General features: G+C 48.6%; 2 protein-coding genes across 2 annotated transcripts; one reads left to right on the top strand and one right to left on the bottom strand.

The window, feature by feature from the left end:
- Positions 1-2,841: 2,841 nt before the first annotated feature.
- On the bottom strand, positions 2,842-9,116 carry LOC148594977 (coiled-coil domain-containing protein 81-like). Its single transcript, XM_088523221.1, has 11 exons — positions 9,041-9,116; positions 8,509-8,570; positions 7,812-7,965; positions 7,310-7,566; positions 6,914-6,999; positions 6,345-6,418; positions 5,665-5,770; positions 5,271-5,379; positions 4,972-5,109; positions 3,710-3,867; positions 2,842-2,929 (listed from the first exon to the last, which is right to left on the bottom strand). Exons 1-11 carry the CDS (start codon positions 9,114-9,116, stop codon positions 2,842-2,844), a joined length of 1,308 nt encoding a protein of 435 aa, XP_088379347.1.
- Positions 9,117-10,219: 1,103 nt separating this feature from the next.
- On the top strand, positions 10,220-18,716 carry IL20RB (interleukin 20 receptor subunit beta). The gene is made up of 7 exons (XM_088523220.1): positions 10,220-10,363; positions 12,279-12,405; positions 13,128-13,318; positions 14,995-15,119; positions 17,787-17,937; positions 18,235-18,380; positions 18,553-18,716. The coding sequence occupies exons 1-7, from the start codon at positions 10,288-10,290 to the stop codon at positions 18,676-18,678; spliced, it is 942 nt and encodes a 313-aa protein (XP_088379346.1). The 5' UTR covers positions 10,220-10,287; the 3' UTR covers positions 18,679-18,716.
- The last annotated feature ends 4,661 nt before the right edge of the window (positions 18,717-23,377 follow it).

The following is a 23,377-nucleotide window of genomic DNA, read 5'->3' as shown; positions in this document are numbered from 1 at the left end:
TCCAATGCCAATGTTCACTGCCTGGAAAAAACAAGCGGAGCACAGGAAGCAAAGTAAGCGCCTTCTGGGGGGAAGGCTGCTCTCTCACCTGGGTGACCATGGCATGGTGCTTGGGGCCGTGGCTGCTCTAAGAGATCCAAAGGGGCGTTTGAAACCTCAGGGCAAGACTCACTGTTGCCGGGTACTTCCCTCCTCTTCCTCCTCACTCTCAGAAGCACTTCTGGGGCAGGAAAGGCAGAGCAAATGCTGCCTGGCTGGGCAATGAGCTTGGTGGCTGGGTTCAAAGGCCTCAGAATGCCTCAGGGCTTCTGTTGGCACCTTGCCCCTGCGTGAGGGGGGACAGACGCCTTTTTTCCCGTCTCTTCTCGAGACCGTGTGCTGTGGCAAGTGCCTAAGCGTGTGGGTGCGCCTTGGCTAGGGGTGTGAGGTGGGCTGAGTCTCTTAAGCCTCCTGTCTCTTGTGCTCTTTGAGGAAGGAAAAAAAGGTAGTCCGCACTGCAGAGGGGGGCATCAGGGCTCCAGAAGGCCTCCCGGGACCAGTGGATGAGCAGGATGCAAGGCTCACATTCTTCTGCAGAAGCTCTCTTCTGAGAGAGGAGCAGGCACCATCCCAAATTTTAACGATGTCTGCAAAGCAAGCGCAAGTCCCATCATGCTTCGAGTGAGCCCAGCCCTGCCTTGCAGCACTCTCCTAAGCATGGAAGCAAGAGCACGCGAGTCTCCCACTGTGGCTGAGGACACGCACATGCATGTTTGGGTCTTCGTGACCGAGTTCTCACGGCTTGCAGCCTAGATGCCTGCACTGAGCTGAGGGAGGTCCGAGGAGTGTCCACATGTGCTCTGCACAGCCCCATCAGCAGCTGCAGCTTCTTGTGCTGCTGGGGGCGCCCAGTCCACACTGCGGTGCAAGCAGCAAGCCCGTTGACCACACTTCTGCCCAGGAGTGCCCAGGGAGCCAAGGCAGAGTCGGAGGCAGGGCATCATGTCCGAGCTGTCAGCAGGAGCCTTGGGCCAGGAGGCAGTGTCACGAGGGGCTCAGTGCCAGACTCTCCACAGAGTCTGGGTGCCTGAACACTCCTGTAAGGGCTCTTAAGAGCTTTACCATTGGTGCTGAGATGCTTTAGGGTTGGAAACTTTTCAGGTCCCAAAGGGGGGCAGGTGAGGATGAGGTAATTCACCATCTTTGCCACCCTTTTTCTAGCTTCACTGTAGTAGGTGCATAGACACGCTACTGGTTGCGTTCCCCCCCGCCAACTCCTGTGCTGCTGCAGCTCTGCTGGATTAGAGTGCTGGCGAGAACACAGTCCAGTGTCACACAGACCTTGCTGCAGAGTCCATCCAGGGCCTGGAGGGACAGGAAAGTGGTGCTGTGAGACGTGTGCCCTGGTCTGACACTCTGCCATGTCACAGATGGCTACAACCTCTCTGGCTTGTGGTCATGGCCAGGTGTGAGCCCAGCATGTGCAGGAGAACTGAATGGGGCACTGGAGGATGCCCTATCTTGCCTCACTGCTGCCACCGTGGGGCAGGGAGTATGTCCCTAGACTTAAGCTCTTCCAGGGGCACTGACTCCAGAGATGTCCAGAAAGGAGTACCCTGGGGTACAATCATGGGCAGTGGAAGAGTCTGTGCTGAACTCTGCCCTGAAGGAAAGGATTGACAGAAGAAGGAAGGAAGGAGGAGCAGGGCTGCCACTGCTTCTGGTTGGCCTCTGAGGCTCCCTAGCATTTCCTGAGGCCATGAGCATGGTGCCAGCCCAGTCTATGCCATGGGCACACAGCCAGCCCAGCAGGGGCAAGGAACCGAGAAAGAAACTTCTTGAAGACCTAAAGGAAGTCCATAAAAAGCCCCATTGCTTCTTCAGCTTGGAAAGTGTCCTGGGGAAATTCCTGCTGCCCTTGCTGCCATGTGCGCTCTCTACTCTTGACGAGCACTAGCACACGAAGCTTGTGTTCTGACCAACCACCAAGCAGGCAGGCGTTCTTCAGCACTGAATCTCGGCACTAGGACCCTTCTGCAGTTACGGCTCGGCCAGGGCCAAGGGTGCAGAACAGCTACAGACATATCCTGCCTTCTCCAGTGTCCAAATGTTCGCAACAGTTGTGTTAAGGGACACTGAAAGAGAAATTCCAGCAATAACAGATTGCCACCTTTGCCAGAAAAGCAAAGGCTTCTCTCTAATGGCAAAAAGTCCTTTATCCCACATCCTAGGGAGACAATGGTGTTTAAAGGTAGCCTGCCTGCCACCAGGTCACACGGAACAAGGTCTCTCTTGGCTGTGCAGCTCCTGTGCCAGTGCTGTGATGGGCTCCTCAGCCTGCAGCCGATTTCCTGCTGCAGGAACCTCATAGCTGGAAGGCCATGAGGAGGGCTCTGCTGCAAACAACAGCATTGATGGTGGCTCCCCTCAGAAGGACTCATGTTAGCTGCTTGATCCCTTTGCACTTCCCAGCCTGGCCCTTCCCCTCCAGTAAGCCACAACCCCCTGCTCCCTTGCACCGTGGCCTTCCAGTGGAGCAGGGCCCTGGAGACAGCACGGCCAATGCCCAATGAGATCCTGGTTTTGCAGGGATTGCTCCGCCCGGGCTTATGTCCCTCCCAGGGGAGCTGCCCTGCCCCAGCAGAGGCAGCTCTCAGGGCTCCTGAAATAGCCAGCTGAGCACAGGGCCTTTGTGCAGCTCCAGGGGTTCCTGCAGAGAAGGGTGTTGCAGGCCGCATGGAGAGGTCACTGCAGCTGCAAGAGGGACCAACAGTCTTTATTTTGCGCCCAGCAGGAGGCAGATGTTAATACATGGGTAAAGGCCCAGGTGCCACCTTCAGCCTTCAGCATCTGCTGCGATGGCTAAGGAGCCGGCTCGCGGCTTCTTGGTGCAGCTGGCAGTGCACGGGCCATCTCGCGGCGGTCAAAGAGCGGCTTCTTCTCCCCCTTGCTAGAGAATGCAAAAGAAAGGGCCTCAGCTCTGTGGTGAGGCACGTGGGAGGGAAACGCTGCAGGCCTCCTTCAGGCGGCTGTTCCTGGGTGAGCTACTAGGGCCAGCTCAGTGGTGTGTGTGGTGGGCCTTGGGCCCGTGTGTGCAGATCAGGTCACTTAGCGCCAGTGAGTTCAGGGTGAAGTCAGGCAGGGACAAGACCTGGGACCGATGGGGTGTCAAAGATGAGCATCAGGCTCTTCAATACTACTGCTCAGAGGGAAAAAAGCTCCAGTTCTGTGTTTTGGGAACGCTAAGCAGCTGAGTAATGCTTTCAGCTTCAGCCCCTCGTTATCTGGGGGTACCCCACTGAAATGCTCTTCTGGGTGCCCCTCAAGTACCCCTTGAGTGGATGGGACATGTATCTTGTTCAGACAGCTCCTTGGCACTGAGGACTGTCAGGGAAAGACCCTCTTTCCCCAGGGGCTGTTGCCAGTGGAACCGAAGGGCATGGCAGGAGAGGGGAGCTCCATGGGCTTGGGACAACTGTTACCAGATGAGCTCCTGCTTCACTGCGTCCCTGTTCAGAGCAGCATTCCTTGCCCACTCGCCCTGCTGTGCTTTGTAGATCTCCAGCAGCTTCAGGGCTGGGCTTGCTCCTGGCCAAAAAAGGCTGCAAGAGCAGGTAGAGGATCGTTGTCATTCTTGGGCTGGTGTGCACCTGCCTCTTCCCTTCCACAGCCCTCCGCGGTCACACAGGGAAGCGCACACACAAATGAGCACACACATGCATCCACTTACTCTTCTGGGAGGCACAGTTCTTCCCTCCCTTCTGATGTTCTCCTGCTGCTTTTCTTTGAGTCTTGTTCTTTCATTCCCTCTTTGAGCTTCTTGTCATACTCCTTTCTTAGCACATGGGAAGGAGGCTTGGGATCCTCACTCACATAGCGACAGGTGGTCTGCAAAAGCAGAAGAGGTTTCCCTGAAGTACTGCTGCACATAGCTGGGGCTCTTCCCCAAAAGGGAGAACTGGGGGAATTGGGACTGAACAGCAGGGAAGGGGTTGGTGATGGCTTCAGTGGGCAGGATCTGAAGCTTTGGAAGCTCCAGCTGTTGGGAAAAGACCACTTTGCACCATGTGCTGAGCATGGGGGAGGTGATCCTGCCCCTCTACTCAGCCCTGGTGAGGCCGCATCTGGAGTACTGTGTCCAGTTCTGGGCTCCACAGTACAAGAGGGATGTGGAGCTGCTGGAGAGAGTCCAGCGCAGGGCTACAAGGATGATCAGGGGCCTGGAACATCTGCCCTATGAGGAGAGGCTGAGGGAGCTGGGCCTGTTCAGCCTGGAGAAGAGAAGGCTGAGAGGGGATCTAATCAGTGTATATAAATACCTCAAGGGAGGGAGTGCAGAGGACGGGGATGGTCTCTTTTCAGTGGTGGCCACTGATAGGACTAGAGGAAATGGCCGGAAACTGAAACATCAAAAATTCCATAGGAACTTAAGGAAAAATTTCTTAACAGTGAGGGTGACAGAGCACTGGAACAGGCTGCCCAGAGAGGTTGTAGAGTCTCCTTCTCTGGAGATCTTCAAAACCCGTTTGGACGCAGTCCTGTGCCACGTGCTCTAGGTGTCCCTGTGTATGCAGGGGGGTTGGACTAGATGATCTGTAGAGGTCCCTTCCAACCCTAAGCATTCTATGATTCTATGATTCTATGATTCTATGGCTGTGCCAACAGGAGCATTCTGATTCTTAGTCATTTTGTGGGGACTGAGGCCTCATGTTTCAGCTAACAAATGCCATCTAAAAAGACCAGTTTTGGCTCTGGAGTGGGATTCCTAATGCCTCTGAGAGACACAGTGAAGGAGGAGGCTGTAGCGGATGGCTCACTTTGCCTTTGCATGATAGGGGCAGCTCCTCCCTGGCAGCAGGGAGCCTACAAGTGGACAGCGGCCCAGCTATGTGGCTGCCACAATCCTGGTGCTCCTGGCACACTGTTGCTGCTCTGCTGCCAGTCAGTGTCAGGGAAGCAATTTTCCTGAAGGCTCTAAAGTACTTGCTGTACCTGGCCTTGCAGTAATCTTTCCTTCGTTTTGTTGGCATAGTATTCACCCCAGATTTCCCCTTCAATTTCTTTGCGCTTTGCCGCCATCAGCAAATGGAGGCATCTTTCTGCTGGAGCTGTGCAAAGGTAGCAGACTCCCTGGAAGCAAGCAAAACACAATAGCCCTCAGTGTTAGCCTCCAGAAATGCAGGCAGGTGGAGGAGGGCAGGCAAGGTGGTGGTGGTTGTAGTTCCCCCCTCTTCTGTTCCTTCTCTGGAGATGGGAAGTCCACACAGAGGTGGCAAATGACTGCCGTGTACCTTTCCTGACAGCTGATGAACACAAGCAGGGAGTTCAGACTTGAGTCGGGCTTGAGGCTTTGGCTGCTTGTCTGCCTTGGAGGGCTTCTCCGGAACTGATGGCAGAAATCTGAAGAGACGGGACAAGGAGAGTCTCAGGGAGCAGAACCTGAGCCCATTCCTCTGGGCTGGGCTCACAGCCTGTGCCCCTGCTGCTGCAACTTGGGGAAGTGCTGCAGGAAATCCATGTGGCCAGCAAGAGACCAAAGGTCCTTGCGATAATCCAAAGCCTTTCAGTGTGATGATGGGCAGCGTGGCCAGAGGAGAGATCTCACTCTCGCAACGACAGGAGCACAACGTGTGTTCACCTGCCCTCACAGCCCTGATCTCTGCCGTTTTCTTCCAGGATCCTCACCTGCCTTGGCCACCTCCAATTCCCTTAAAGTCGTCGCTTTCCTTCAATGCCAGTTTGGCCAGAGAAATCCTCCGTTGAGCCAGAAGGACTGGATCCAGCAGGCTGACTGCAAACAGGAATCAAGAGACTCTTCAGAAGTGTGTCTTTGTGCCTGTGCAAGCAGGTGTAAGCAATGGAGCTGCTTGGTTGTGCTGCACGAGTCTTCAGAGGCTTCTTCCCCTCAGACTGTCTTCCTCCTCAGCTTCCAGCACCTGGCTTCCTTGAGCTATAGAAACTCCTCCATTTCTAAAACTCCTGGCAGATGTTGCTAGTTAAGATGTTGAGGCCTTCTCCTCCATTTTGACTCCTGTTATTGCAATCACAACCTCAGACAGAAGAGCAGGTGGCCCTCTACATGAGAGAAGGGGGTCCTCAGGGTAAGTGCAACTCAGAGTATCAACACTGAGAGCATCAGGCATCAGCTGCCATTGGGAGTGCTGGACTGTGCCCAGAGCACCTACTGGGAAGAATCATTAGAGATTTACCATGACATGTACACAGAGTCACCCAGGTGCGTTCTTGTGTCCCTTGCCTTGGGAAATTGGAGCCTTGGCTTTTCCTCCCTCGCAAGGATGAAAGGAGAAGGCACAACACCTGACAGAAGGGTGCCGTGACATTACCTTTTCTGTTATGGGGCTCACCAGGCACCACCTCCTCCCTGGGCTTGACAGAACGTGCATGGAGCGAAGATTTGCCTGGGAGCTCAAGGGCAAACCTGGAAAGAAGAGGCTCATTTGAACAAAGGGCAACACGGTCCCTTGGCTGCTTGCACTGATAGCGTCTTTACTGAGAGCCTTTCGAGTTCCTTGTGCACTCGTGGAGTAGGTAACAATAGTGGGATCTGAGGGGTGCAGGGAATGACAGCAGAGCCCGGAGGGCCACACCAGTTTCCATCAATCTCTGGCAGTGCTTCCCCTGCTTTGTTGTGAGAGAGCCAATTCCTTCTACACAAGGGCTCCTTGGTGTCACTGGAGAGCCTCCCATGTCTTGCATTCTGTGTCCATTGAGAACACACCAGCCCCTTTTTCTGCCCTGCCCCGGCTGTGGAGGAGAGAGCATGGAGGCAGCTAGAAGCCTTGTCTTGCATAGAGCTGAACTGGAGTAGTTGTGTGAGAAGGCAAGAGGCAAGTCCTGCCAAGAGGATGTCCCATGTCTGAGCTGAGAAGCTGCACTGTGGGGCAGCTGGGGTTGCAGGAATGAGTCTCCTCACCTTGGCAACACGATGACGCCATCATGACTGACCCGAGGAAAGTCGTTTCGGGTATCAAAGGTGACGACATCCGTCATCTCTGAATCCTACAGCAGGACAGAGCCATGGGAGGTGATGTCAGGAACATGTGCTTGTCGCTGTCAAGGGCGGCCTCCCTTTCTGCTGCTCAGCAAAGGAGCTGCCTCTTGCAAAGCCTCCTACTACCTTCTCTTCAGCACTGCACAGCCCTTACTTGAACGAGCTGACACGCCACCAAGTGGTGGTGTCGCTCATGAAGAGTGTGGCCAGCCCAAGTGTTGAGCTGGATGGTGGCACACCAAGAGAAACCTCTTTAAGGAAGCTTTGTCAGGAGTTTCAGAGAGCTCCCTATACCTCTCAGAGAAATTAGAAACTCACTGCAAGAAGAGCTGGCATCATGTTGCCTGTGGAATCCACCTCCATGAGACAATGATCAAAAAAGTTCATGGTGACCACTTGTCTTCGTACGGCAAGAATGCCAATATCCTTGAACACCAGTTCAACCTCCTTGCCTTCTGCCAATGCTCCAGAAAAGAAAAGCAGAGTCTCTTCTATGCAATGCTGCACTGCTTCTGACAGGAAGCCGGTATCCTTTGCTATCTGCTCATAGTTCAGCTGCACAACCGGGATCTCATCTAAAACACAAGTAGATGGAAACCAGTCACATCCAAATTACTCAGCTGACTCATATGTTCTGGACCTTAGCAGCTCACGGCCATCAATATAGTGCCAGGGAGTCCCATATAATCCTGGGAGACATCTGCAAAAGGGAGCCCATGGGCCCCGATCTCTTGCAATGTGTTCCAAGGTCTCTGCAAATAGTGAAATGAGGCATACATGGGGTGCACAGCGGGGAAAGAGTATTCTTCTGCCTTCTTACCTGGAATGTCCTTCTGAGCATATTTGAGCTGGTAAAATCTCTTCAGAAACCGGCACACCTGGAACAAGGGCCTTTGAACAACCAAAACTTCGTCCTTTCCCACACTGACATGGTCTTTGACAACTGCAAATGTCCCAATTCCGATGCTCACCGCCTGGAAAAACAAGCAGAGTACCCCAAGCAAAGTAAGCACCTTCTGTGGGGGAAGGCTAGTGTCTCCCTTGGGTGACCATGGCATGGTGCTTGGGGCCGTGGCTGCTCTAAGAGATCCAAAGGGCCTTTGAAAGCTCAGGGCAAGACGCACTGTTGCTGGGTACTTCCCTCCTCTTCCTCATCTTCCTCCTCGCTCCCAGAAGCACTGCTGAGGCAGAAAAGGCAGAGCAAGTGTCCCATGGCTAGGTAATGAGCTTGGTGGTTGGGTTCAAAGGACCCAGGGCTTCTGCTGGCATCTTGCCCTTGCATCAGGGGGGACAAACGCCTTTTTTCCCATCTATTCTTGAGACTGTGTGCTGTGGCAAGCGCCTCACTGCGTGGGTGCTCTTTGGCTTGGGGTGTGAGGCAGGCTGGGTCTCTTAAGCCTCCTGTCTCTTGTGCTCTTTGGGGAGGGAAAAGGCAGTGCACGCTACAGAGGTGGGGTGGGCATCAGGGCTCCGGAAGACCTCCTGGGACCAGTGGATGAGCAGGATGCAAGGCTCACATTCTTCCGCAGCAGTTCTATTCTGAGGGAGTAGCACGCACTAGCCCAGATCTTAACGATGTCTGCAAAGCAAACGAAAGACCTGTCATGCTTCGAGTGAGCCCAGCCCTGCCCTGCAGCACTCTCCTAAGGAAGGAGGCAAGAGACAAGAGCACAAGAGTCCCCCACTGTGGCTGAGGACAAGCACATGCATGGCTGGGGCATCGTGGCCAAGCTTTTCACAGCTTGCAACCTAGGGGATGCCCTGCACTGAGCTGAGGGAAGTCTGGGGAGTCCCCACACGCACTCTGCACAGCCCCATCAGCAGCTGCAGCTCCTTGTGCTGCTGGGGGCACCCAGTCCCCACTGCAGTGCAAGCAGCAAGCCCGTCCACCACACTTCTGCCCAGGAGTGCCCAGGGAGCCAGGGCACCATGTCCGAGCTGTCAGCAGGAGCCCTGGGCCAGGAGGCAGTGTCACGAGGGGCTCAGTGCCAGACTCTCCACAGAGTCTGGGTGCCTGAACACTCCTGTAAGGGCTCTTTAGAGCTTTACCATTCGTGCTGAGATGCTTGAGGGTTGGAAACTTTTCAGGCCCCAAGGGCGGATTGAGGACCAGGAAATTGACCATCTTTGCCACCCTCGCTTAAGTTCACAGTGACAGGGGACAAAGACACTCTGCTGGTCCTTCGGGCAACCCCTGCGCTGCTGCAGCGCTGGTGGAGCAGAGCGCTGGTGACAGCAGGCCCTGATGTCACCCAGGCCTTGCTGCGAAGTCTGGCTGGTTCCTGTCGGGGATAGAGAAGTGTCGCTGTGATGTGGGCACCCCACTGTGACACCCACTGTGTCACAGAGGGCTACCAGGACCTGCAGGCTTGCAGACATGGGCAGGTCTGGCCCCTTTGGGCCCACTGGAACAATGGAGAATGTGCCCTCCTGCCCTCACCTTCCCCTACAGAGGCTGTGAGGCAGGGAGTGGGTCCCTAACCTTGGGCTCCCCAGTGATACTGACTCAGTTGTATCTCCAAAGTGGGGCACTGGGCTATGATTATGGGCAATGGGAAGGACAGAAGGAAGGAAGGAGGAGCAAGGCTGCCCCTGACCCTGGTCAGCCTCTGGGGAGGAAGGACTGAAGCTGCTTGGCATTTCCCCAGGCCATGGACATGTAGCCAGGCCAACAGGGAGAGAGAGCAGAGAAAGAAAATTCTTGAAGATAGAAACCCAACACAAATGCTATTAAAAAGAATTAAAAAATCACCAAGCCATATGAAGCATGAATAAACCAAAGCATAAATCTCCCTTATGCCAGCCCAGAGGCACACCATCCTTCACGAGTCCGTTGAGCAAGGTCTGAGGCTACAGCTGTGCTTTGGCAATACTGGGTCACTTGCTTTGTGCTTAGGTGTCTGGAAACACCAGAAGTTAGCCAGCTTGAGGTCTGAGCAGAAACCCGAGCCTTTTCAGCTATATAAACAGAACGAATGAGTTCTGTTTCCACCTTACGAGGAGGAATCGTAGGAATTCCTTCATTTAATACATATACCTGCTAATCCAGGGTAATGCTGTCTAGTTGAGCAGTTGCACAGACCTGTAAAGCAATGCTGGAATTGAATTACCTCGGCACTCCCTGCAACTACACCCTTATAAACAATGCATGGGGCCTTGGTATTGGCACACAAGAAGCATTTGCAATACTCCCTTGAAATCCCCGCTCTGTTCATGTCATGGCTAGCTCAGATGGGGCTCCCTGTCTAGAAAGGGAAAATTCAGAACTGCAAAACAAGGTATGAACGTGGGAAAAGATGACAAGTATGCGCAAAATGTCCCTAAAGGTCGCCTCCTTCTTCCTCTGCACCCTGATTGCACCTAATCTCACAGGTAAATGGTTAAAATATTTCCAGCTGACTCTCAGAAGTGCTAGGAGTTGGGAGGGGGACAAAAAGTGTTTCTTCTTTAATTCTGCATATGCAAACTTAAACCAAATACTTCAAGATCAAGTCATCTTGAATTTTAATTCTTCATTAAAAACTAATATTAGAATAAGCAAATGAGAATCCGTAAGTTGTCTTCTACAAGTCAGTTCTGAAATCTAAAGGAAAAAATGTATTTTAAGGAAATTAACTTACTAATGCTGTTTTTTCCCCTCTGTTCTCTGAGAGGTTGAACTTGCAATTCCTCTTTAAATGCTTATCACTTTAAAAATAGGGGATTCCCTACCTGTGGCATGAATCTAGGGTAAGAAAGGAAGGTTTATAAAGTTTTAGTTATTGTTTCAAAAATATTCACTGGTAGTTATGGTTATGTCTTTCCAAAGGTGCCATCTTAACTCCTGAATTCAGGTTGTCTTGCCGCTTTTTGTTCTCTGCTTCAGAAAAAAACAATATTATAGCTTTTCTGACCAGCAAAACCTTTTAAACAAATGATTTATAGTTCTTAGTTGCTACACAGGCAATCACTGGCTCAGTTTCAATGTTCTCAGAACTGATATTCATCCAACTTTGTCTTCCACACTGTGGCAGACCACAGGAAAGAAAGCTAAGATAACTTTCCAACAAGCCTTCTCCCAGTCCACTCACCTTCACCTGAAACGTGAAGACCTATGTCTCCTTGTCTCCTTCATTAGGGTAAAGAGCATTTTACAGTGGTAGGTTGTCTGTTGTCACCCAGAGCAGATATCAAGCTAGATCACAGTACGGTTCCTGTCAAGCCCGGGCATCTGGGCTTTGTGTCGAGGCTGCTGGAAGGAAAAAGGGGCAGGCCGATATATGCTATGATCTTGCCTATGGAGTCGGTGCTTGCAGCTGGAACATAGGCGATGGTGTTCCCAGAGCCTCAGGGTAAAGGTGGCCAAAGAGCCTTGTTTTAATGCCAGCTAGAGATTAATGGAATGTGGACTTAAAGTGAAATGGATATGATTTTTGAAAAGTTTGAATGAAAAAGGTAATCATCTTTCTTCAACAGACATTATGCTAGAGCAGTTACCTTGTGCCTAGGAAAGTACTGAAATGGCCACTGCTGTCCTAGACTGGTCGGAACCACTGCAATCTTCTCATCTGCTGTCTCTATAGTCTTTTCTACCTTGGGAACTATTCACTGCTGAGCAGAAAGAATGTAATTGTTGTCAGGACCAGCAAGTGGCAGAACAAATAGTAGGCTCCATAGCAGTTTCCATAGGATGCTCACCTGGGGAATCCTCCTTCCACACTCTTACTCCAGAACTCCTAATGTGTTTTTCATTAAGATGTTATAGGATAAAATCCGTAAACCACACTGTAGGCATCATCCCAAACCTAGGAGTCCCTGGTTCCAGAGACTAACATGATAACTTCAGGGATAAATCATTGATTAAGTTTATCCAAGAGACCATTAATAAGTACTTTGATTACAATCTACAAGCACTTACACTATTAGAATTCTGCAACATGAAAAAAAAAAAGTACTTAAGCCAGGATCATCTACAAAGCTGAGTCAAGCTTGGAAAGAAATTGCACATTTTTAACCATGAGATAAATGGTCCATTGGAGCAGTTTATCGTGCACAATAGAGTATCTATTTTATTTGGCTTCATTAAATCAGATTAGATGGCTCGCTAAAAGCTTGACCTTTACACATTCTTTTACTGATACAATAAAAAGTCTGAAGCAATGGAAATGCATGCTTTGCCTTTCTGTAAGCAGTTCTGTGCCTAACTGCTCTGTCATTTGCTTTTTGGCTGTGGAACACAGTTTTGCAGAATTCATTTAAGTTTACATTCTTATACCTTTCTTTTTCTTTCTTTTGCTGGGAATTTGAGATGAAGATGCTTTGCTGCCAGCACCTCAGAATATCTCTATTATTTCTACCAACATGAAACATTTCTTAACTTGGAGTCCTGTGACCATCCGAGGAGAAACCGTGAGATACTCTGTTGAATTTCAGGGGTAACTTTCATCTGCCTTTTTTTTTCCTCCCCCCTCTTTGAACTGTTTAGTTAGACGTGAAATCTTGCATTCCTCATGTCTTGAACACTGCTCAGCTCATAGGTCTAAGTAGTTAGATATTCCATCATTGTCAATCACAAATTGAAAAAACAAACACCTTCTGATGGAATTCCAGGTTCATTTGTGGTCATGCCTTAGCAATAGCTGATTGGTAGTAGATACGCAAATGATCCATTGTGTGCATTAAACCCACATAATGAGGGCTGCCTTTGCCCAAAGTACTCAAACTAAGAGCAATAAGTTACCAAGAGGAAGAGATTTATTCAGTGTTAATCTTTTAATCAGTTTACAGACATGAATATCTCCTAAGAAAATGTGGGAGGTTTGGGATGCATCTTGAGCGATGACTTGGATCACAACATGGCTTCTTTGGGACTCTGGTTTACCAAAGACAACCAAGTCAGCTGAAGGGAGCAAGATCTGGTGCACCAGCCCTGGGTTGAATGTTCCTACTTCCCACAGTAACAGGCTGCATTTGGCTCATGGACAAGCCTGCTCAGGAGATCACCTCTAGATAATGTTTAGAGAGCAGCCATGCTGGTTTCGTATGCTCTTAGTATTTCAGCCCCACTTTATCCCTGTCCTTGTTTAACTGGCAAGCAGTCATAGAGATATCCCTTATCACTATCTTCATTGTCTGCCTGCTCTTTTCCTCTCTGCAGGGAGTATGAACGGGAGTATGCCAACGAGAGCTGGATCCCCATCTGTGAGTGTTCGCTCATTACAGCCACAGTGTGTAACATCACAGAGGATATCTCAGCCACTGTTCCCTATAACCTGCGTGTGAGGGCAGACATTGGCACTCAAAGATCAGAGTGGGGCACCCTCAAAGTTTTCTTCAATCGCATCACAAGTAAGTCCTGCCATTTGAATGATGCTGCATCAGTTGAGTTCATCTGTCCCAGAGCTCTCTTGAGGCATTGCACATGTTTATCGCTGCAAGGTGCGCATGTGACTTCAAGACTATAAATGCACGGTGTGCCCTACACACACTATTTCTGTCATCCTCATGTTGAGTTGGCGTATTTCAGACTGCTTCACTCTGTTCTCAGATACAAGCTTCATCCTTCCACAAACTTCAAAAAAAGGTGGGAACACCCTAGGCACTTCTCTCAGCAAGTTGACTAGTCTTGCTCCTGATTTCGAGGACTCCTCATCAATTAGGATTGCTATGAATGCTCTAAGTCTCTTCTGAGGAAGAAATAAAAACCTCACATGACCCTGGGTCCAGGATTCCTTGGGAAACTCTAGAAAACAGTCACATCTTCCTCAGTCTGTCTCATGCTGTCCCCAAAATGTAGCTCCCTTCTTGAAATGATTCCCTCCTCTTATGTCATTGGCTATATGAAGTAACCTCAAAAGAAAGAGATAAGCCACCTCATTGCAGAAATCCTAACAATAGAGATTATACAACAACAAACACCTCTCCTGAGGTCACTGTTAGTGATTTGCAGATCTTAGTCTGGGAAGCAGTCATCAGTTTCAGCCAGCTGCATCGAAGGCCAAAGCAGACCCCATCTGAAACCCTCATGGGTCACTTGTAGTTACCTAGTGACTCATAAGCCACTATTTGGAGCTGAGGGAGTCTGATGTCTTGCCTCTTTCTCTGCAAGCATGGTCACTGTTTGCCTGCAAGTTACAGCATTGCTGAAGAACAAGCAGCAGATTGTGGAAGAACTTTCATATAGGACATGCCATTTTCCAACTGCTTGAAACCATCAACATCTTCAAAGAGTTGAATTGTAGCTTTGAGCAGTTCTCATCCTGGTCACCAAAAGAAAGCTGGTGGGTTGCATGTATGTGCAGTGTCCCAGCTTATCACTCAAGTTGTTCTCCAGCTTAGGCTCACAAGTCATTTCCTTCAGCTTGTGCCCTTGTTACCTCTGTTGTAGTCTGATCCTAACTCTACCTGGCAACCTGTGTTAAGTCAGCACTGAGGAAGATGCATGGCAAAGTGAGGCACCTTCTTTCCTGAACAAAATTTCAGTCCTCCCCTCACTTTGAGGGCAGGCTATCCAGAATCCACCTGCTTTAGGACTATAGCAAACTCAGACCCTCGCTGCTAGCTCCTAGATAGTTATTGCCAACATTCCCATGAAGGAGCAGTAGTTTTCACAGGCCCTAGTCCATGTCTTAGAGTAAGCTTATGCCTAGGAGCAGAGCTGCCTAATCCAGTGTCTCAGCTTCTGGTGGCCCAACTGGTTCTGCTGCTATAGGTCACATGGGGCTCATGGGCCAGACACCTTCCTCCACTGGAAGAAATTCAAAACCTCTCAAGTCTGTGCAGCTCAGCTATTGTCAAACATCACAGCACAATCATGGTGGTCCTCCTGTTCAGTACCTAGTGATTCTGAGAAGGCAGGGAAATTTCTGCCCTGGAGCAATCAACTGTTATCTCAGACCAATGTGCTTATGACAGTGAAAGGACAGTAACAGCAAGTACTTCCCTCCCTCTCTTAGCCAGGAAAAGGAAGATTTTTTCTTTTTAGAGTTGCCTCTGACATGACATGGTGTTTTCTATGTTGACAGCTTACCTGACCCCACCTCTGATGAAGATCATAGCAGATGGGTATCATTTACTAGTGGAGCTGGAAGACATGGGGCCAGCCTTTCAGTTCCGTGTTCTCTATTGGAGGAAGGGCCAGGAGAGTAGGGTGAGTTTTACCCTTGGGTTTTGGGTGAAGATGGAGACCCCACAGGACTTGCAGTGAGACCACACAGACACTGTCCAGGGGCCATTTTCTATTCCATGCTACAACAAGTGGGTCATGCCAGTCACTGCTACATGAGGCTGGAGGACCTGCACAGAGTCAGTGTCTGCAGTATTCCTCTGTACTCACTGTTTTGTTCTTCTCATTCCTCTGGAGAAGTCTGTCTGCTCTTTCCATAATCTGTCTTCCTGGAAAGGGAATTCCACCAGGAACCTCAACAATTAAAATAAACCAAAAGAAAAATCACGGACTGAAGGCTTGCCTTCTTAACATCCTTTGGTTTACTTGGACCTAGAATTAAGGTGTCACATTGGAAGCACTACACAGGTTTCTCAGGAGTCTCTTGTAAAGTAGATCTGCCAAATGAACTTTAATGTGCTTAGCTGAGGGTTCTGATTATACCTGGGTAATAATGAAAACTGACAGGTGGCTTTCCATTCAGGTACTTATGTTTGTTAGCCACCAAGAACTCTTCTCTTGGGAGCATCATGTTTCCCTAGCACAAGAGGGCCTAAAAATATAAACACGGCCATATCAAATCAGATCACAGGTGCATTCAGTCAAATACTTTCTTTCTTACAATGGCTAATGGAGATGATCAGGAAAGCAAATAAAAACAGGATCTGTATACAATCAATCTTAATTTCTCAAGCTTCAGAGAGACATCTGCAGGGAATTCCTGATCCAAAACTGCTGCTTTAATGGTCTGGTTTTGAAGCCATGTAAACTTAGCACACCCAGATTCCTGTAGTGAGGAGTTTGACAGCTTAAATTCTTCTGAATGAAGATTCATGTGCCACAGTGAGGAAGTTACTCCTGTTCACTTTCCTCACCACAGCAATTCTTTTGTATTGACTGCTGACTTTCTCTTCCCAAGCTGAGAACTAGACTGTTGAGTTGTACCCTTCCTATACTTGCAGTTCTTCTTGCTATACTTCTATGCCTTTACAAATGTGGCAAGGGACTACACTCAAGCTCCTGTTCCTACTGAATGCTCCACTGATGCCCACTATCTGAAAGTGAGGAAGAAAAAAATCGTGGGAACATCATTTTGCATTTATCTGTGCTGAATCTCACTTATTTTATTGTATGGTCCTTCTGCAGTTATTCATAGTTAATGGGCCTCTGTGTCTTCACCTGTATTTTAACTAGCAGTTTAACCATGCAAAAGACTTACTTTTGTCAGGGAGCAGCAGGGTTGTTCCCTAAGGGTCAGAAAACCAGGATCCAAGGGGGGAACCAGCACAGGCAATGCCCTCCTTAATGGGGTGCAGACCAACAAGGTCCAACCACAGCAGAGAGAATCAGAGGCTCCTAACAGAATCCATCGACCATCCAGAGAGGGGAAGCAATGCGGCAGGCCCAGGGCCCATATAGAGAGCCCAGTCAGAAGCAAGAAGATTCAGGGGCAGGGACAGGACCAAAGTCAGAGAACAACATACATGCCGGGGCTTATCCAGGAGACCATTTGTCTGCAGCATAGATCCAAGGTCCATCAGGAAGGCAGTACTGGAGACCAGCAGTCCTACAGCATAGCTCAGAAAAAGTCTAAGGCTCCTGGGCTGAGCTTAAATAGCGGCCCTGGGCCATTGGCAGTGTGGTGGTGGTAGTAGTGGGGCAGCCCAGGTGAGGCTGGTCAGGGCAATCACAGCCTGATCAGTGCACATGGGGCCTGATGCCTTCTTACCCCATGGCTACTAACTTAACAGCCTTTGGAAGGGGCTTTTTTTTTTTTTTTGTATAGATCCAAGTAAACTGTATCGACCAGGTGTCTCCTGTCCATGTGCTCTAGAAGGAATCCTACTGACTTGTAACTGACTTCTTTTTACAAATGCCTATTACCTTTTTCTCAATATGTGATATTTATCCCCATTTATACACTGCTTATGGTGCACTGGAGCATACACAGTTGCACATGCCAGATTCTGAGAGGTGAGAGTGAGGGAATGTGTATTAAGGACATCATCCACATGAGAGAAGCTTCCTTATACTTCCTTCACACTCTGTCAGGAACCAGATGTGTGAGGAAATCATAAATGAGGGACAGAGAAAATACACTGTGGGACATGGCTACATTGTACAGATGAACAGATGGAAAGGCTTCAAATACCTGCAACAGCAGGACACTGAGGGTGCAAAAATCTGACATGGTACTGAGATCTACTTGCTGCTCTCCCTTGCTCCTCTTTAGTCCATCCCTTTCCCTTTTTGTGCTGCAAAATTGCAGAAAGGCCTTAGCATCCCTAGAACAGCAGCACTAGTATCACGGGCAGGATACTGGCATCCCAACAGAAACTCTGATCCCAGCCCTTTCAGTAGGTCATGGTCCAATATTGTGGGCCAACACCATCATGAAGCCTCTTTGGTTCCTGCTTCTTTCTTTCCATCCCCTCCTGCCCTTCCAGACAAGGGTGGTCGCTTTGCTCTACTGTGCTTTCTTGCCTGCTGCTTTTCCTTTCTCTTCTGTTAACACAATCTGCCCTGACAGCTGCTGCTTCTATTACTTTCCTATCTTTTCTCCTAGAATGTCTAAGCTATTGTTAATGGTGAGACCCCTGTGCTCAATTAGCCTCTGAAGTTCAGATGCTCTTTCTCTTGAGCCTGTTGCAGATACAGCAGAAGATGGTAAAAGAGATCAGCTCCACACTTCACCTGGACACCATGGAGGCAGGAACTGAATATTGTGTAAAAGCTCAGACATATGTAGAGGCCATCAACAGAAGCAGCAACTTCAGCGAGATGCAGTGTGTGAGGGCACAAGGTAACAGCCACCTTTCCTTTCTGTTCTCCCAGAGCAGTCACACCCTAGCAGCTCAGTGATTTTCATTTTGTTTCCTCCTAATGTCTCCTGTCTTGTTTGCAAGTGTGTTGTCCCATTTGTTCCTTGAGGAAGGTAAAAAAGGTGCCCTGGCACTGATGTCCTTCCGTGGTGTGTGTGCAGTGAATGTCACCAGAGTTAGTGGGAAGAGCGGATCAGAGGGACCAGAGGGATCAGTCTGAGAGTACTGAGTGGTTTGTCCTTGCAGATTCTCTAAGAAGTTTTTCTCCTTGTCTCTAGGTGACAGATCCACGTGGCTTGTTACTGCCCTCATCTCCTCTGCCAGCTTTGCTGTGGTTGCTTTGACCCTTCCTTTCCTTGCCTGGAAAACAAGCAAAATCTTTCAGTATTCCTGCTGCCCCATTGCTGTCTTGCCAGACACACTGGTAACTTTTTTGATTTTCCCATTGCTACTAGGGGCTTGGATCCTGGGCACCAGTTCTTGGGGCAGTTATGGCAGGCAAGATGGGAGGAACAGTTTTTGGAGGGGAGGTAGAAGGCAGACAGACAAGCTTGCCAATCTGAGAGTGACTGAATATGAGTACACTTGTTTTACAGAAAGTATCAGAGCCCTCCACACAGCTGATACTGTGTGGGAGTGAAGCAGTTGAACACTGTGATCTGATGGTGCATGTGATGCCCTCAGAAGATGTTCTCCGACTGTGGATTCAAGAAACACTTTAGAGCAGATAAGGAAAAAAAAAAGGTACTGTGGAAACACATCTTCTAAACAGGCCTGGCAGATTGTGCCCCACCAGTTTTCCTCACAGTACCAATAAGGAATGTCTGTTTTCTTTGTGTTTAAAATATGCTGAAAACTAGAGGTGTTGTGTATGAGCATGTGGTTTTGGTTGCTATTGTTCTCTTTGTAACATCCTCATCTATCAACAAAAGCGAGTAAAGACTACAGATACCAACTGCTGGTTTGTGTACTTTCCCTCCACATCCATAGTGATGGCAGACATGTTCTGAGTGTTGTCACTGGTCAAGATGAGTGTTAGGATCTTTTGTCCCTTGTCTGAGGACACATATCCTGAGCTTCCCCATGCATCCCAAAAGGGATGGATGACAGGAGGAAGGCTGGGGAGATGGGTATTTTTGTCCTGTCCACATTTAATTTCTGAGGTTTGGAACCTTGTGCCATCTCTTTGTTCTATTCACTGCCCCCCTGCCTCCTAACTCAGAACCTGCTGCTAGGGCTGCAGTCAAGAAGCCTCAGCCCTGGCCTGAGGTTCCGCACTTTGAAAAGGATGTGGAAAATTCCTGAACGTGACCTGAGAACTGGCTGGATGTGGCAGACAGCAGCGGAAGGTGCCAGTAGAAATTACAGACAACCTGGACAATGGCAGAATTTCACCAGTGCTTCAGGGGGAGCGATGTGAGACACTGTCAAACCTCGCAGATAGTTGCAGGGACCATTGAGGCCTTTGTGTAGAGCAGAGCCTTGCAGAGCAGCACTGGTTCTGCCATATGGGTCTGAGAGCACACAGGCAGCAGTACCAGCAGTACCAGACTTGAGGTTGGATTTAGCAGAACTAGGACCAAGGGGTAAAGATAATTAGAGGAGGAGAAGGGCAGAGAAAGGGATGCTTAAAAAAGGGGAAACGGGATAAAGGAGTGTGCAAACCATATGGTCAGGGCTGCCAGGGCACCTGTGACACAGTGGATAGTGGATCCTGCAGCTGAGACAGGACAATAAACCAGACCTTGTGTTTTGACCACGCTGCACAAGGTGATCTGCAGGGTGGACAGTAGGCAGAGCACTGTCCGTGGCTAGCAGGCAAATGCCTGGGCAGAAGGTTCAAGTGTCCCTGCATCAGTGCTGTTTCTGCTGACAGCATCATAGCTTTCCACGTACCCTAGCATCATCCTAATGTGTGAGGTCTGAAGAGAAGGAAAATTCTTGCCAAGTACAAGCAAGACACAGCTGTTCTGCATGTATAGCAATTCGTTTGTCATTTGTAAGAACAGTCATTTAGCTCTGTGGAGAAGAAAGCAGTGTTAGCAGGACATAAAATGACATGAAAAGCTTTTTTTAAAGTGATTGGTGGCTCTAATGAAAGCGAACAGATATTTCCCTTACGGAATATGTCTTTTTAAAGAATTTCATTCTTGCAATCTTACCTCAGGCCACCAGATGTCAACAAAGCTCTGTGCAAAAAAAAAAGAAAAAAAAAAAAAAAGAGAGAAAAGTTACTTTGGGCTCAGTTGGCCCCTCTGTGTTCTGCTCTGGACAAGGCAGTTCTCCATCACCCGTCTGATTACCGGGGAAGGGCTTATTGCACATACTTGTGCCATGGTGCTCCCGGACAAGGAGAGGACCTGGGAGAGAAGATCCCTGTGCCTGGGCTGCCGTGACAAATGCAGAGGTCTGGGGTGGGAAGCAGCTGGTGGAGAGCTGACCCTGGCAGCAGGCAGCGAGAGCCGTGGTGGGCGAGGAGGACGCAGCGCGGGAGCGCACTGCAGCCTGCCTCGCTGCTAATAAAAGGACTAACCTGTTGTACAGAGCTGCCAGGACCATGCTGGACACCAGAAACACCTGAAAAAAATATCGTAAAGCAGGGAGATGGGAGAGAAGTGCTTACAGCCTGCTCACTGCTCAGCAAGACCTCATGCAATTAGCCTCAGGCTATTCCAGTTTGTGTCTTTGGAGGCTTGAGACCAAATTTGCAGTGCTGCCTGCATGTCCCTGGAAAGCTTTGGTGTTATATGTGCTGGGTTTGGTTAGGCTGGAGAAATTACAGAAGTAATTCCTATGCCATCTACTCCCTGTAGCCCATTTCCACAGGGGGAAGGAGTTAACTGTGCCTTAACAGCCATAGTGGCTGCCTTTGATAAGTGATTTTGCTCCCACTGTCGTGTTACCTCATTTTACAGAAGGACCACACAAGTAACTGCAGCAAAGGGCAACGTGATCCGATGCACCCTGTCTTTGCACCCATGTGGCAGTGAGTGCTGTTCGTTTCTGAGTGCACTTCATTGCTGTCCTCAGAAGGTGCTGTAAGACAATAAAATACTAACCTGCAGTGTGTTCAGCCATGTATAAGTTGGAGGTTGTGGTTCCTAAAAACGGTCTTTTCCTGCCAACTTTGTGGGAAAACAAGAGCAAAGTAAATACTGATAAGACCAGTTCTCAAAGAAAAACAATTCATTCTACTGAGTGCAGTCCAGCTTAAAGTTATTACACGAACATTTTAAAGCTTTTCATAATATTACTGAGTTGACAAAAAAAAGGAAGAACTTCAGTTATCTTTTACATAACACTAACCAGGGAATATACCCTAATTTTTCCTGTGAGGTTTATTTCCTTTGAAGCATATTACTGTTAGCTACTTTTTAGTACCATTGATGTTAATACAGACTCCAGCATTTTATTGTCCAAACAAAAATAGAAATCTTTAAATTGACTTTTTTTAAAAAAAACTATTTGCTGCATAATTGCTATATGATTTTGTCTCTTTAAAAGTTATATTTTTTTCTTACAAAATCTAAAAGTAGCCCAAATCACTACTTTGAATACAAATTAATTTCAATTTCCTGTGAATATGGTACTGCATCCTGCAAATAAGATGCTACAAAGATTATAAACTGCTAAAACACTTTGGATAACGATGTTTATTGTTGAACTAGTCAATATACAAAAGATTCTCATTGGTATTAAAATTCTACAAAACTGCCTAAGCAGAAAATTCTCAGTACAAGTAAGTTTTACTCTTCTTAATAATACAAAGCATTAAAAATATAGAAATGACTAGGGTAAGGTATAAAAGGAATTAGAAAATAGCAAGGGTAAGGGCTTACATTTTGAATAAGCTTAAATGAATATTGCAAATGGGGCCCTAATTTGGTTTCATTTTGTGTATGGGCTATAATTTAACTATTACTATAGAAATTGCTACTTCTGGGAAGTTTAATGCCATTGATTTGCTCAGGATCACAAGCAAACTTTCATTAACAGCCAAGGTCAGGCTTTCATTGCTCAGGCCAGCAGGCAGTTGCTCTCCTCCAAAAATGTCCTCTTCATCGCGACAACCTTCACTCCTGGAGTGAGCTTCAGTGGGGTGCTGGAGCTGGCTTTACAACTCTGCAGCACTGGAATAAAATAGAAAAATGTGGAAACCCCCAGTCTGAATTTGTCTGGCCTAAGATGTCAGTGGCTTCTCACAGTTCCCACGTTACATGGCTGCACATCAGAGCGAGCCTTGGGAGGAGACTGTTAAGCCACAGACCATCAACTGTCTGTGCAAGTCGGCTGAAGGTCTTGGGTTTTCATTTTTCCCTTAGGACATGAACAAGATCTGAGTTGTTCTGAACCACAGACATCAACATTAGTCTTTATCTTCTACCAGATGTCTGAATACAGAGCATTGTCCTGACTGTCCAGCTTGGGATGGGCTTGCACACCATTCTCTGTTCTTTGGTATCAGGTCTTTGCCATTGCTACCACCAGCCATTTCTAACAGGACACCATGGCATCCTCACCTAGGCAAAGCCAAGCTTCAAGAGTGAGACAGATGGCATCACATGGTGATGCTGGGACACTCAATCTGTCCAACTATCTAGGTATTTCCCTGCTAGCCAGGGAAAGGAGCTCTTACTAGGTTTTTTCCATTTCTTCACCCTACCTTTTAATACCCTTTTCTTCCCTTTTTCCATCCCAATTCCCTTTCACGTAAACAACACATCTAATTACCCTGTTTGTCCTTGTTTTGCTGTATCCATACATAAGTATGGTAGTTCTAACACCACTGCACGGATGATCTTGACCCTATATAGTGTTATAGGAATAGCTCCCTAGGTGCTGCTGCTCTTGCAGTGCTCTGCTGCTCTTGCAGTGCTCTGCTCCACAAAAGGTCCCCAATGGACCTGAAACGGTATATGAAATTTGACTTTTTCTCAACTCACTCCCCTTTAAGTACCTGTGAAACACAGCCATCCCTCCTGGTGTTGGCACCTTACATTGCTATCTGTTGTGTCCAGCAAGTTCTCATGTTGTCTCCAGTAATTTTCTATGTTCTCCTTAATGAGCAGAACCTCAGGCCAGGGCCAACGTATCTGCCTGCAGCCATAACAACAGGGTTTCTGCTGGCCTCAGTGCTGGGAATTACATGACTGTAAAACTGCAGGAAAAAATGCATTCCCAACTCCCTCCCTGCTGGCCAAAGCTCAGGATGTGATGGGCACTGTGGAATAATGCCAGCGAGGAGACCCTGTGAAGTGGAGCTCTCAGGTGCACAGGTCTAGCCAGACCTCGGCAGTAGCTACATGCTTCCTCAGCCTCTTCTGCCCCTCATGGGCATATTGTTAGTATTGGTCATGTACAAACTGAATGTATAAAAGTGGATTCATCAAGCATAGGAGAAATTTCTGAAAGGACAGCCTG

Source organism: Tinamus guttatus, unplaced genomic scaffold, assembly GCF_059628265.1.
Source record: "Tinamus guttatus ecotype Peru unplaced genomic scaffold, ASM5962826v1 Tinamus_guttatus_pri_ptg000172l, whole genome shotgun sequence".
In the NCBI taxonomy this organism is placed as follows: domain Eukaryota; kingdom Metazoa; phylum Chordata; class Aves; order Tinamiformes; family Tinamidae; genus Tinamus; species Tinamus guttatus.
The sequence above is the reverse complement of the archived record's forward strand: the minus strand, read 5'-3'. Positions and strand labels throughout refer to the sequence as shown.

Excerpts from the sequence above, each read along its gene's own strand:
- IL20RB (XM_088523220.1), top strand. The coding sequence starts at position 10,288 with ATGACAAGTATGCGCAAAATGTCCCTAAAGGTCGCCTCCTTCTTCCTC. Across the intron at positions 15,120-17,786 it reads GGAAGGGCCAGGAGAGTAGG|ATACAGCAGAAGATGGTAAA; the intron begins GTGAGTTTTACC and ends AGCCTGTTGCAG. Across the intron at positions 17,938-18,234 it reads GCAGTGTGTGAGGGCACAAG|GTGACAGATCCACGTGGCTT; the intron begins GTAACAGCCACC and ends CCTTGTCTCTAG.
- LOC148594977 (XM_088523221.1), bottom strand. The coding sequence starts at position 9,116 with ATGGTCAATTTCCTGGTCCTCAATCCGCCCTTGGGGCCTGAAAAGTTT. Across the intron at positions 5,771-6,344 it reads CAGGGAGGAGGTGGTGCCTG|TCAGCCTGCTGGATCCAGTC; the intron begins GTGAGCCCCATA and ends TCCTGTTTGCAG. Across the intron at positions 3,868-4,971 it reads AAAGATTACTGCAAGGCCAG|ACCACCTGTCGCTATGTGAG; the intron begins GTACAGCAAGTA and ends CTGCTTTTGCAG.